Source organism: Fukomys damarensis, unplaced genomic scaffold, assembly GCF_012274545.1.
Source record: "Fukomys damarensis isolate Sample0158 unplaced genomic scaffold, DMR_v1.0_HiC HiC_scaffold_25, whole genome shotgun sequence".
NCBI lineage: Eukaryota > Metazoa > Chordata > Mammalia > Rodentia > Bathyergidae > Fukomys > Fukomys damarensis.
Genome location: NW_022900937.1, coordinates 32,722,882 through 32,735,183, shown reverse-complemented (window position 1 = coordinate 32,735,183; position 12,302 = coordinate 32,722,882). Strand labels below are relative to the sequence as shown.

The following is a 12,302-nucleotide window of genomic DNA, read 5'->3' as shown; positions in this document are numbered from 1 at the left end:
TTGAGACAGGGTCTCACTATGTAGTTGAGACTGACCTGGAACTCACTATGTAGTCCAGGCTGGTCTGGAACTCACAGTGATCCTCCTGCCTCAGCCTCCCGAGTGCTGGGATTACAGGCGTGCGCCACCACGCCCGGCATTTGTTGCTATTTGATTTCTTGACGATGACCATTCATTATGGAGCAAGATGTAACCTCAGTGTTGTTTTGGTTTGCATTTCCGTAACAGCCAGCAAAGTGAAACATTTTTTTCCACGAATGTGGGCCTTCCTCAAGTGCAGCTTTGAATAACGCCACAAGAGGGCGGTGCTGCACCGCGCAAGACACTGCTTCGGCAAAAGGCCTTGGTTTCTACTCTCAGGATTTGAGGATCACAGTCCTCCAACTCGAGAGCTCACGAAGAAGAGAATGCAAGTGCCAGGCTCCGGACAGTGGCACTAAGGAAGCGAGCACTTCCTGCTCCTCGGGGAGAACCGTGCTCCTTGGCTTAGTAGGAACAGGCCTGCTAAGGCTCTGCTGGAAAGGGGGCCGGAAGTGTGGAAGGATCGCAAACCCGGCGGCCCACGCACTGCCCAGTGCACCGGTCCTGTACTCCAGACTCTGCAGGCCTTGGCCCAGATGTGCCATCGCGGGACACGGACACACAGGTATGGACACTTTTCCAAGCCCTCCTTTCGCACACAGAGCCAGAAAGAAAGTTCGAGGTGCACACTCCCTCCCGTCTGTGAAGTGTCGCTCAGGCACCACCGTGGTGCCATTTCTGGCTGACGGTTTGGGGACCCGGTGAGCAGGTGCATCACTGGAAATGCGGGTCTGCAAAGCCCAGGTCACAGGGCCCAGACAGAGGGCAGGGCAGGGCAGGCCCCAGACACAGGGCAGTGGGGGGAGCTGGAGAAGCCAGGAGCCAGAGCAGAGGCTCCACCTGTCTGCGGCTCCAGCCCCGCATCTCCTGCCTCCTCCTGGCCCTCCCTGGAAGTCTCACCCAGGTCCAGGGTCTCCAGTCTGTCAGAGGGGCCCGGAGATGCTGTTTCCCAAGACAGGCCCTAGAAGAGGAAGAAATGGTCACAGGTGGCTGCATGAAGGTACAGGTCACGAAAGCGAGCAGAGCTGGGCACAGGCACAGCGCACACAAGTACTGAACTGGGGACTGAGCCAGCTCTGTGGTGGGTGCCCATGGCGATTTCCTGATTCTCGGGACTGTGCAACTATGGCTGTGTGACATGGTGCCTGGTAGTGCAGGACTGTCATCCCAAGCAGCCTGGGAGGCTGAGGCAGGAGGATTGCAAGTTGGAGCCCAAACCTTGGCAACTTAACGACTTAGCGAGAACCTGACTCAAAATTAAAAAGGGTTGTAAATGTAGCTCAGTATAAAAGTTCTGGGTCGGATCATCAATACAGCCCCTCTCCCCCAAAAATCAGAAGGTCAGGTATTCCTGTTTCTGAGAACAAAAGGGCAGTTGTGGTGGGAACCTCTTCAGGCGACGTAAAGACTCTTAGGCTCTCATGGTATAAAGATGAGTGGATATCACTTCTAAAATTAGATGATAAAGCAACCCTGACTTTGAGCTGTGTCTGTGAGCCAAATCAGAAAGGTCCTGCTCTTCCTTTTTCCCGCCTGACAGCCTATAGGGGGCGCGCTCTGCTTGACAGCTGCAGCTGGGGCTGACCCGGATGCCCCACAGCTACTCCAGGAAGACATTTGCGGGACCACAGAAGGCTTGAATTTGCACCATTTTAGACCAATCCGCAGACTTGAATTTGGACCAATCAGCAGCCTAGGATTCAGACCAATCAGCAATCCCAGACTTGGACCAATCACTGATCTGCTGTTGTTATTTGAGCAGCACTCTGGGCCCAGGTGTTTAGATGGCTGCGGGAAGGCAAATTTTGTGGTGTTTGCTCTGGCTCAGTTTAAACTGTGTCTGATTAAGGTGCTGCTGTGATGGTCTTATAAACTGGTGATCTATTTTGTAGATAGTGTGGCTTGGAAAATCCTCTAAGTGTGTCTGGAATTCTTAACCTATGAAGTGTGGAAAAAGAGCTGTTATCCCTGGAGGGTCGCACCGGCAGCTGGGTCAGCGGCATTGGGTGACATCTGGCAGTTGTCACTGACAATTCGTGGGGGTCGGGGGAGACCAGCAGAAGCTGCTCAGACCAGCCTTGGTTGCTGAGGACCAGACTGGGGAGTGTTGGAGCCCCAGGGCAGTGACACTAAGGACTAAAGATCATAGGCTCCCAGAGCTGTAACACAAGAGCTGAGAGTCACTGGCACTTAAAGCCTGGAGCCACTTTGCCCGTCCATTTTTTAAAATTTAACCTAATTAAGTTAATTAATTTCCCTGTCCGTCTTTATGGAACAAAAGAAGCTTCTCAGGACCAGCACTGTGGCCTTGTTCCGGCATGCCCACGGAAGCCCTGAGCTACAAGATCTTAAATGCTGAGCTGCAAAAGTTTGATGGTGATGGGTTTCACCTATCACAACTAATAAGTAAGGTTACATGAAAGAATTTCCAGATATCTCGAGATGGTTACGAAACGAGTGCTCCTTATATAGCAGGCAGCGGGCTTGTGATTGGTCCGAGTTCTGGGCTACTGATTGGTCCAAATTCTAAGCAGCTGATTGGTTCACATTCTAGAACGCTGGCTGTTTCTGGGGAGGGACTGAATGGCTGTGGTGGTTACTTTAGGAATTGAGAGTGCGGAAGGCTTTTTACTGCATATTCTGCGACCTTGCAGTAGAGAGCACACTAGGTTTTCAATAATGAGGCAAACCCTGAACAAAGAAAAATATTAGGCTGTGTAAAAGGAACGATGGAGTCAGTGAAAGGGGGACATACAAGCCCAGCCCCCCGTTCCAGCACGGACTGACCAGCGATGACTGGATGAGAAATGAGACCGCAGAGCTCAACACGTACGAGTACACAGCGCTCCACCACACGCACCTTGCCCACACACAACACACTCGTGCTGCACACATAACACACACCACATGCTCCACATACACAAAACACACGTGCATCCATGCATACACACGCACACCGGCATCCTGTTTCCCCTTCTCTGCCTGCTCGCCCACTTCCGGGCCCCTCAGGAGAGCAGGGCTGTTTGATGCTGCGTCCCTGGGAGAGAGGACACCAGCGCTCGTCCCCTCTTTACCTGCTCTAGAAGAGCAGGACTTCCGGTGTGTGGAGTTGGTAGGGGGCGAGGCCTCCTCTCCTGCCCAGCAGGGACGAAGGAGAAGGCGCTTTCCTCTGGGGTGGGAAAGGGGGCGCCTGTGGGATCCAGGCAGTCAGGTGAGGAGAAGGCAGAGGAGGCTCATTCTTCTGACCTCCCCGCTCTCACCTTGCTGCAGCTCCAGCAGGAGACAAGTTGAGAGGGTCGCAGCATCCTTGTGGCCGGGTTTACTGACAGGGACAGAGGTATTTTTTCCATGGCTCATCTAGACCCTGGCAAATAAATGTGCATTTGGCTTCTCCTTTACTGGGGGACTTGGCGGCAGCAGATGTGGGCGCTCGCCGGAGACGTGAGCCCGGGTCCCATTTCAGCTCCTGGGTCTCCGTCCTCAGCAGCGCCCTCAGTCGGGTCCCTGCTCGCCCCTGTCAACAGCGATTCCTGCACCTTCCCGAGTGCGGCCCGGACTCAGGGACTCATCCCCTTCTCGGTACTGGGGGCCTCCGGGAGGTTAGGCGCTCTTCCTGGGTGGCCCGGGTCTCCATGGGGGTCCTTCTGCCCCACCAGTGCTGTGCCCGTCACGACCACCAGGTGTCGCTCCCCAGGGACAGCATCTCCACCCCTCCTCTGGACCCCACCCATACTGTTTTAATGAACACGCTTTTGACAGCAGTTCAATTAGTTAAGACTGGCATCTCATCGATTTCCCCCTCCTGAGGCTGGGCTGCAACCACTTCTTAGGAAGACACTGGCTTCTAATACGCTGACTTGTCTGGAGCCAGAGAAAAAAAATCCGTTCAAAAGCCGAGGAGAAGAGTTCCCTCCACTTTGGTAAACTGTGCCTTTTATAGGTTACAAACCAAATGATTTAACACACAATTTTTAAAATGTGTGGTACCAGAGGTTGAACCCAGGGCCTTCACACTGTGCTACATCCCTAGCCCGCCCTCTTTCTTTCCTTTTCTTTCTTGCACACTGAGACAAGATCTCCTTAAGTCTCTTAAATTACCCAGGCTGGACTCAAGTTTACAGTTCTCCTGCCTCAGCCTCCCGGAGTCCTGGGATGTCTGGCATGCACGATCACACCTGTCCTAAACTTTAAAACAATTTCATTCAGTCTCCAACCGCATAATGCCTAGTCATCTTGCAGAGAAAGGGGTGGGGAGAGTGACTGCTGGAGGAGATGAATTAGATTCTGGGTGAGAAGGGCCAGGTATGAATTCCTCAGCAGGCAGCGCGACAGCTGGAGCTCCCAGGTGAGCAGAAGCCCATGGCTCTCCAGGGGCTTGGTTCTATCGTGAGGTCCTGTGGCCTGAGCATGAGTCCTTCCCTATCTCTGGGCTGTTGACCGTTGTCCCTTTGCTGGGCCACTGTGCCGTGGCTAGACAGAAAAATCAGCCTAAGACACAGGGACGGGAACAATCAATGAGACACCAGCCAAACCAGGTGTGGTGGCACACCCCTGACATCCCAACTCTGGGAGGCTGAGGCAGGTGGACTGCAAGTGTAACCCAGCCTGCAGGTGCAGTTTAGACTCAGCGAGTCCCTACTCAGAGTAAAAAATAAAAGGGCTGGGGATGTCAGTCAATGTGAAGACCTCCAGTACTGCCTAAAAAAGAAAAAGACTGGTCAGTAAATAATCCAATAGTCAGAGCTTTCCAGTGGGGCCATTCCTGCCTAGCATAAGCACAAGGTCCTGAGTTCCATAGCTGGTACGAGAGAGAGAGAGAGAGAGAGAGAGAGAGAGAGAGCGAGATGAGAGAGAGAGAGAAGGAGGGAGGGAGGGAGGAAGATCAGAACTTTCAGGGGAGGTGACTTTAAAACAACAAAGACAAGTGACTACTCACAAAAGGCAAGCATTCCTGGGGCCTGTGTTTTACTCAGAAGCCACAAGACTTTGAGGCAAGCATTTAATCTCAGGAAGTCCTCGCTTGATACTGAAAGTTCTGCCTTGTCACTTTTTGATAAATACTAGACTAGTTTATTGGGCTTTGGGTGAGACTTAAGTCATTGCTTTGAGTGCAAAATGGTTTGCTTACTTTTGAAGCAAAACCTTGTTTTAATTATACAAATAAATCAAGTTCATACAACATTCAAGTAAAACATGCATATAATTATGAATCTCTTTAGATTTTATACTAGTAGTAAAAATTACTGCTTGATTTTTTTTACCCTTTCAGACACTTTGCTATGCAAATATAAACACATCAAAATATGCAATAGTTAGTAGCTTTTTAATTTTGTTTTGTTTTTGTACTAGGGATTGAACGTAGGGCCTTCACCCTGAGCTATACCCCTAGCCCTTATTTTTATTTGGGGATAAGTTCTCACTAATTCACTTACTTGCCCATGCTAGGCTCCAGCTGCAGTCCTCCTGCCTCAGCCTCCCAGTGTTGGAAATGACTGACATGTGCCAGTGTGCCTTGTAGTTCCTAACTTTTTTTTTTTTTTTTTTTTTTTTTTTTTTTTTTTTTTTTGGTACTGGGGATCAAACTCGGGGCCTTGCGCCTGTGAGACAGGCGACAAAACCACTGAGTTAAATCCCCAGTCCAGTTCCTAACTTTGCAAAACCAAAGATAGCATGAATAATTGTACATTTAGACTTGTGTTACCAGACTGTATGATTCACACTCCTGTGTGTGAAAGTAGCATAATTTTTAACCATCTTCTGATTGTTACTCACTTAATCTATATTTTGCTACTATAAAATATACTTATGGTATGTATTTTTTTATATTCTGTATTATAATATTCTTCTGGTACTGGGGATCGAACTCAGGACCTTGCGCTTTTGTGGCAGGTGGCAGAACCACTGAGCCAGATCCCCTACTTCTCTTTTATGATTTGTAATGCCAGTGCATATATACACACACTAGATAGCTAGGTTTTGGCTTACTCTTTGTGTGTTTCTGTGACTAAATCCCTAAAGTGGAATTGGCTTTGCAAAAGGCATAGTTCTGAAATGCTGGCTGATGTGCAGATTGCTAAATTGTCTTGCATGAAGTTTTTAACCACTACACAGCCCCACAAGACTGTTTAAGAATGGTCCTTTCCAAGCCAGGCATGGTGGTGCACACCTGTAATCCCATCATGCAGGAGGCTGAGGCAGGAGGATCACCACGAGTTCGAGGCCAATCTGGGCTGCATAGCAAGACCCCATCTCAAAAAACAAAAAATCAAAAATTGCCAGATCTTTTTGACACCCAGAGCCCTGATTTATTTAAAACTTACTCCTGTTCCTGCTGCAAAGCAGAGACTGCAACAGAGGTGGAAGGGACCAGGGTACCATGCTGAGACCTGGAGGGCTCAAGCCATGGCCCCCAGGAGCAGCCTCTAGCCAGGAACCGCCCTGCACCCGGGACAGCTGAGGCCGCTCCCTTGACCGCCAACAGCCTACACCGCCACTGCAGGCCTGGGGTCGGCAGGGCCCCTTCCCTGCCTCACTTCCTGCTCCCCGCTGGTTGGCACCTGGGAGAGCAGCTTCGCCCATCCTCCTCCCTGGATCTGCAGGTGAGAGGCCCACGGGAGTTGACAGGGCCCTGTATGGGACAACCCAGGTCCCTGCTGCCGTCTTTGCTTAAGGCACCCAGATCCACCATCCAGGACACTGGAGACAGTGGCAGCAGGCACCCTCGAGTCCTCCAATAGGGACTCTTAAGTGTCAGGAGTTTTCTAACACGGTTCTCACGACTCATCTCGGTGCACGTGGGACCGCAGCCCAGAAAACACGCTTAGGTGTTAGCCTCTGTGTTCCTTTCCTGCTTCATCCAACTCCAACATGATTTCCATGAGGTCAAGGCTAGTCTTCATCCCCATCCCTGGCGCACTGCCTGGCACATAATAACCACTCAAGAAATTGCTGCTACCTGTGCATGGTGATACAGGCTGCAGTCCCAGCACTCTGGGAGGCTGAGGAGGGAGGGTCACAAGTTGGAGCCCAGCCTGAGCAACTTAGCAACGTCGTGAGACCCTATCTCAAATTTTAAAAAACTAAAACAAGGGCTGGGGTTACAGCTCAGTGCAAAAGCCCTGAGTTTAATGTCCAGGGCCATAGAGCTGGTCATTTTAATTCCTGTGGCATTTATTGCCTTTTGAAATCTGGGAGAGCTGGTTTCTCTTCATTTCTCCCTTTGTCAAACATTTCTGGGCTATTCCTGTGTATTTACTCTTTTTCATGTGGACCTTGAAAATCAAAGCATAAATTCCTCTGCCAAGTCTCATGGAGGCTTTAATTGAAATTACAATTTATAGATTAACGTGCAGCGTCTGCATGGTTGTGACAGTGCGTCTGTCCGTAGAGGGGCAGACATCACTCCCTTTATTCCGCTCTTTAGGGTGCGATGTTTTTGTCATTATTATGTCTTCATGATGGATGCACCTTTTCATGGTTAGGAAATATCCTTCTTGGGCCGGGGATTTAGCTCAGTGGTGCAAGCACGAGGTCCTGAGTTCCATGCATGGTACCAAAAAAATAATAATAATAATAAATAGTAATCCTTCTTTGTCTTCAGTAATTATTTGGGGGGGGTTACCAGGGATCGAACTCGGGCCTTTGTGCTTGGGAGGCAGGCAGCAGAATCACTGAGCCACATCGCAGCCCTTCAGTACTTATTTTTGTCTCAAAGTGTATTTTGTCCAACTCCCGCTCTCTTTTGCTTACTGTCTGGTGGTCTGTCGTTCTGCATGTTGCTCCTCGCATCCTGTCTGTCTCTTCTATGATATGGTGTATCTCTTGCAGACAGCACATTGCTAGAGAATTTTTTTTGTCTGTTCCGTCAGTTGCTGTCTTTTGATTGAAGTGTTTGGCTCACTTACATGTAATGTAATTTCTTATAAGGTAGGACTTATATCTGCCATGTGCTATTTATATTTTGTGTCTTCCCCTTATACTGACTTGTGTTCAACAGAGACGTTCTAGTATTTAATCATTTTTTTTTTTGTTTTTTTTTTTTTTGAGACAGGGTCTCACTATGTAGTTGAGACTGACCTGGAACTCACTCTGTAGCCCAGGCTGGTTTCGAACTCACAATGATCCTCCTGCCTCAGCCTCCCGAGTGCTGGGATCACAGGCGTGCGCCACCACGCCCGGCTTTAATCAGTTATTTTCCGGATGTGTGTGGGATCCTGGGGAATGAACCCAGCACCCTTGCACCGGCTGCGTCCCAGGTCTTGGTCGACCCATCCTGCAAGGAGCAGAGGGCACACGCAGAGGGCAGCACCCTCTCTTCCGAAGTTGACTTGCAGCCTCTGGCACCACAGGACACCGGGTCTCCCTGGACGCTTGGTAAAGGTGCAGATTCTTGGGCCTCGCCCCAGACCGGCCCCACCCCGGGCTCCAATGTACTATCGCGACGATGCTTGGAGGCGAAAGTTTGAGAGGCACCGGACCCCCTGGTGATGTCCATCGACCGGAAGAGGGCGCTCCGGAGCCGTTAGGGAAGCGCATCTCTGTGCTGAGAAAGACTGCGGTGGCCTGGAAGGGCAAAGTCTTCATTTTCAATGAGAAACGGAAGCTGAGAGAAGGGATCTGCGGGAGATCCACCCAGGCATGGAGTGAGAGTGGATTCCGGAGGACACAGCCTGCTGTGGTCAACAGTGGAGGCCCCAGGAGAGCAGCAGCCTCTCCGGGTACTTCTGAATGCACAGAAGCCGGGGTGGTGGTGCAGACCTGTGATCCCAGCACTCCGGGAGGCTGAGACAGGAGAGTAGCAATTGTGAGCCTAGCCTGGGCCATTTAGTAAGACTCTGTGTCAAAATAAAAAGTAAAGGGCGGGGGGATTTAGCTCAGTGGTTCCACCGGCTGCTTTACAAGTGCAAGGACCAGAGTTCAATCCCCAGTACCAAAATAAAAAGGTCTGGGGATGCAGCCCTGAGTTCAGTCCCAGTGTTGCAAAGAAAGGAGAAGCAAGGAAGAGGAGGAGGATGAAGAGGTTGAGGAGGGTCCAAGTTAAATGATACAGATGACAGAGAGCAGAGACACAGAGATTGGCGACAGCAGTAAGTCACCATCTCCTAGGCTGCAGGGGACCGAGAGGAGGTGAAATCAGCGGAGCCCAGGGGCTGGAGTCCTGTGGCACTGCCTCAAGTCTGTGCCCAGGGCGGAGTGCCCAGGAGGAAATGCGGCTCCACCTCCCACCCTGCCTTTCCCTCTCCTCCCGTGGCCTGGGCCCAGTGGAACCCAGAGCCCAGAGGCCAGGTGGATCTCCAGAGGGGGTGAGGGACAGCGGGTCCAGGCAGGAGCCACTAGAGAGCTGCTCTTAGATCTCAGAGGGGAAACTGTGCCTTGCTCCTGGGCCCAGCAGCAGGAATGGAACTCGGGTCCCAGTCCTGTACCCGAGAGAATGGCCACGGGCAGCCCACGCCATGTGCCTGTGGAGTGGGGTTGAGCAACTGTCTTCCTACAGCCCAGATCCACTGCATTTGTGACAGTTTCAGACTCGAACTAAGGCAGGGTGGGGAATACCGGGACAAGGACAGAGAGGGTGGAGATCCGATGAAGCCACTGCTGTCCCCGCAAGGTGCTGGGTGTCACAGAAGAACTACACACTCAACTGCCTTTGGCCCTGAGAGTCCAGGCCTCACCTGCAATCATGTGTGCAACCACAGGCCTCGGAGAAGCAGGGCGGGGACTGGGCTGGTCACCATGAGCTCTGTCCTGGTTCCCCTGGAAGAAGCCCAAGCTGACCGACGTCAGGAAGTGGAAAGTGGGGGAGGCCGGTACCCGCATACACAAAGGACGCCCCTCTCAGCACAGGCGCTGCCCGAAGCCACTGAGCACACTGGGGACAGTTCCATCCACAGTGGCTGCTACGAGAGCAGCCCTCTGTCCAGACGACTCGCGTCCCAGAGGATCCACGCAGAAAAGGACAGCGCTTCCTCCGGAGGCCTGTGTGATCTGCCACGTGACCTTTCCCAGACACCCAATGTTGATCAGCATCAGGGCACGGCTGGAGTGTGAGTCACGGGTCGGTTCTCACTACAGGAACTCACTGTCCTCCCAGCTCTGGGATCTGGTGACACCTGCCTGCTGCCTGCTGTCCCACCCAGGTCTTTCCCTACAGCCTTCTCTCTCAGCATGTGCTCTCAGCTTCTCTCTCAGCTCTGTCCTCTGGCCTGCGCACCATGTTCGACAACAGTGAGTCAGGGACTACACACACTGGGCTGTGAGGTCAACTTTGACTCAGACACAAAACACATAACACTGCCGAGTTCCTGGGGTTGACCAACATTGAAAACATCTAGCCGGGCATGGTGGCAGATGCTGATAATCCCAGCATTCAAGAAGCTGAGGCAGGAAGATCGCCAGGAGTTCAAGCCAGTCTGAAAAAACAAAACAGAAAATACATAGGAACAAAAATAAAACTCTCAGGGCCGGGGATTTAGCTCAGTGGTTCCGCTGCCTGCATCACAAGCACAAGGACCCGAGTTCGATCCCGGTACCAAAAAAATAAAAAATAAAACTGTCAGATGGCTCTGATAACTCCCAGGACCCTGCACAAAGTCTGTTTTTTGCTCTTAGCCAGGTGGTTTATTCTCTCACAACACAGGACAGAGATAGAAATTCTGAATGTGCTCTTTGAAATACGACCTTCTTTTGAGCTGATTTGTCTAGGAATGCCAAGATATTTTACAGCCCAAGACTCAGGGGTTGGGCTGTGATTTTGCCCAAAGTTTGCTTTTTACTACCTGTTCCCACTCCAAAGCCGAGATTCAGTACAAGGATTGAAGCGGTCAGGTAATGCATAGAGGGATCTTTGCAATAGAATTGTCTTCTGTTACTAGCAGCCTGCCCAGTGCCGGTCAAATGCTAGTTATTCAAACAGCCAAGTTCAAATCCCAAATCACCAGAAATTCCCGGCTCAGCAGGGAAGCTCTGTATCTAGGCCGTTTGTTTGTTTGTTTGTTTGGTACCAGGGATCGAACTCGGGACCTTGCACTTTCAAGGCAGGCGGCAGAACCAGGGAGCTACATCCCGGGCCCTCTAGGCCATTTGTTGACTGTGGAAGGCCAGCGTTGTAAGTCTTCCTGCGTGGTGGCACAGGCCTCGTGGTGGGCCTCATAGCAAAACACACAGTGCGTTTTCTGGCCTCCCAGATAGGGGGAACAGGAGCAGGACACCCACCCACAGCGAGGGCTTGGAAAACCTCATCCTGGGCGTGCTGTCCTGTCGGGCTCAGTCCCTCCTCGGCTCAGCTGCTCTCCTGAGGCTGGACACACAGACACACAGCGCCTCCTGCAGCCACCAAGCGGGAGGGCGTGGAGCAGCTGACAGGCCCAGGTGACCAGCAGCCAGGAGCCACAGGAGCTGGGTGTGGGTTCCGGGCGGGGAAGCTGGCCTCACTAAGCCTGCAGCCTCCATTACAGGGAGGCTGTGCACATGCATGTGCACACCTCATATGCAACCAGTACCTGTGTAGCATCTTTGCCAGTGACGCACTGCATGTAGAATCACAGTGTATGTGATGCTTACATGCGCACACACAGGTGTAAGGCTTCTGTTCTGTGCAAGACGCGACAACACACATGGGGAAATGGCTGTGGGGACACATTCGCCATGTGAGAGAGAATTCCATGGACGTGCAAGGCGCACACTGTGTGTTGCACACACTCCAGAAACTCCCGGGGCAGTTTTCCCTGGGGTCCACGTGGGAGGCTGGGCAGAAGAGTTCCACCATGAGACAGGCCAGGGTCAAACAGATCCCACTGATCCCAGGGCCCCTCGAGGAGCCCTTGGACTGGGGTGGCCCCTCAGCCTCCTCTGGCCTTGAAAACAGGAGCACAAGGTGTGGGCCCCTTCATGACCAAACGCTGGCTGTGGGCTGCTCTGGGGAGCAGGTCCTTGGGCGAGAGGGTGCAGTCCAGAGCCATTGGTCCCCACCAGGCCCAGCAGCTGCAGGGGCCCCTCAGCCCAGAATGGGGGCGTCTGCAGTCACCTGGGCTCTGTGTGTCTCTTTATAGAGTGAATACGTAAATTCAGGAAGTCATGCCGGGCATGGTGGTGCATGCTTGTAATCCCAGCACAGGGGAGGCTGAGGCAGGAGGATCACTGTGAGTTCAAGACCAACCTGGGGTACATAGTGTGTTCCAGGCCAGTCTCAACTACATAGTGAGACCCTGTCTCAAAAAAACCAA

The 12,302-nt window shown here is 51.9% G+C and overlaps 1 protein-coding gene across 4 annotated transcripts in view; it reads left to right on the top strand.

Annotated features, from left to right (window-relative positions):
* LOC104865537 overlaps positions 1 to 2,425 on the top strand; it is a 9,322-nt gene extending 6,897 nt beyond the window's left edge. For 3 of the 4 annotated variants that reach the window (XM_010629077.2, XM_010629078.2, XM_019208170.2), the window contains 2 exons: positions 361 to 646; positions 1,622 to 2,425. In XM_010629077.2, coding sequence (XP_010627379.1) covers positions 361 to 646; positions 1,622 to 1,665 — 330 coding nt within the window. In that variant the 3' untranslated portion in view covers positions 1,666 to 2,425. Of the gene's footprint in view, positions 1 to 360; positions 647 to 1,621 lie in introns of those variants that run through there. The other variant, XR_004514337.1, reaches the window with a different exon arrangement.
* The last annotated feature ends 9,877 nt before the right edge of the window (positions 2,426 to 12,302 follow it).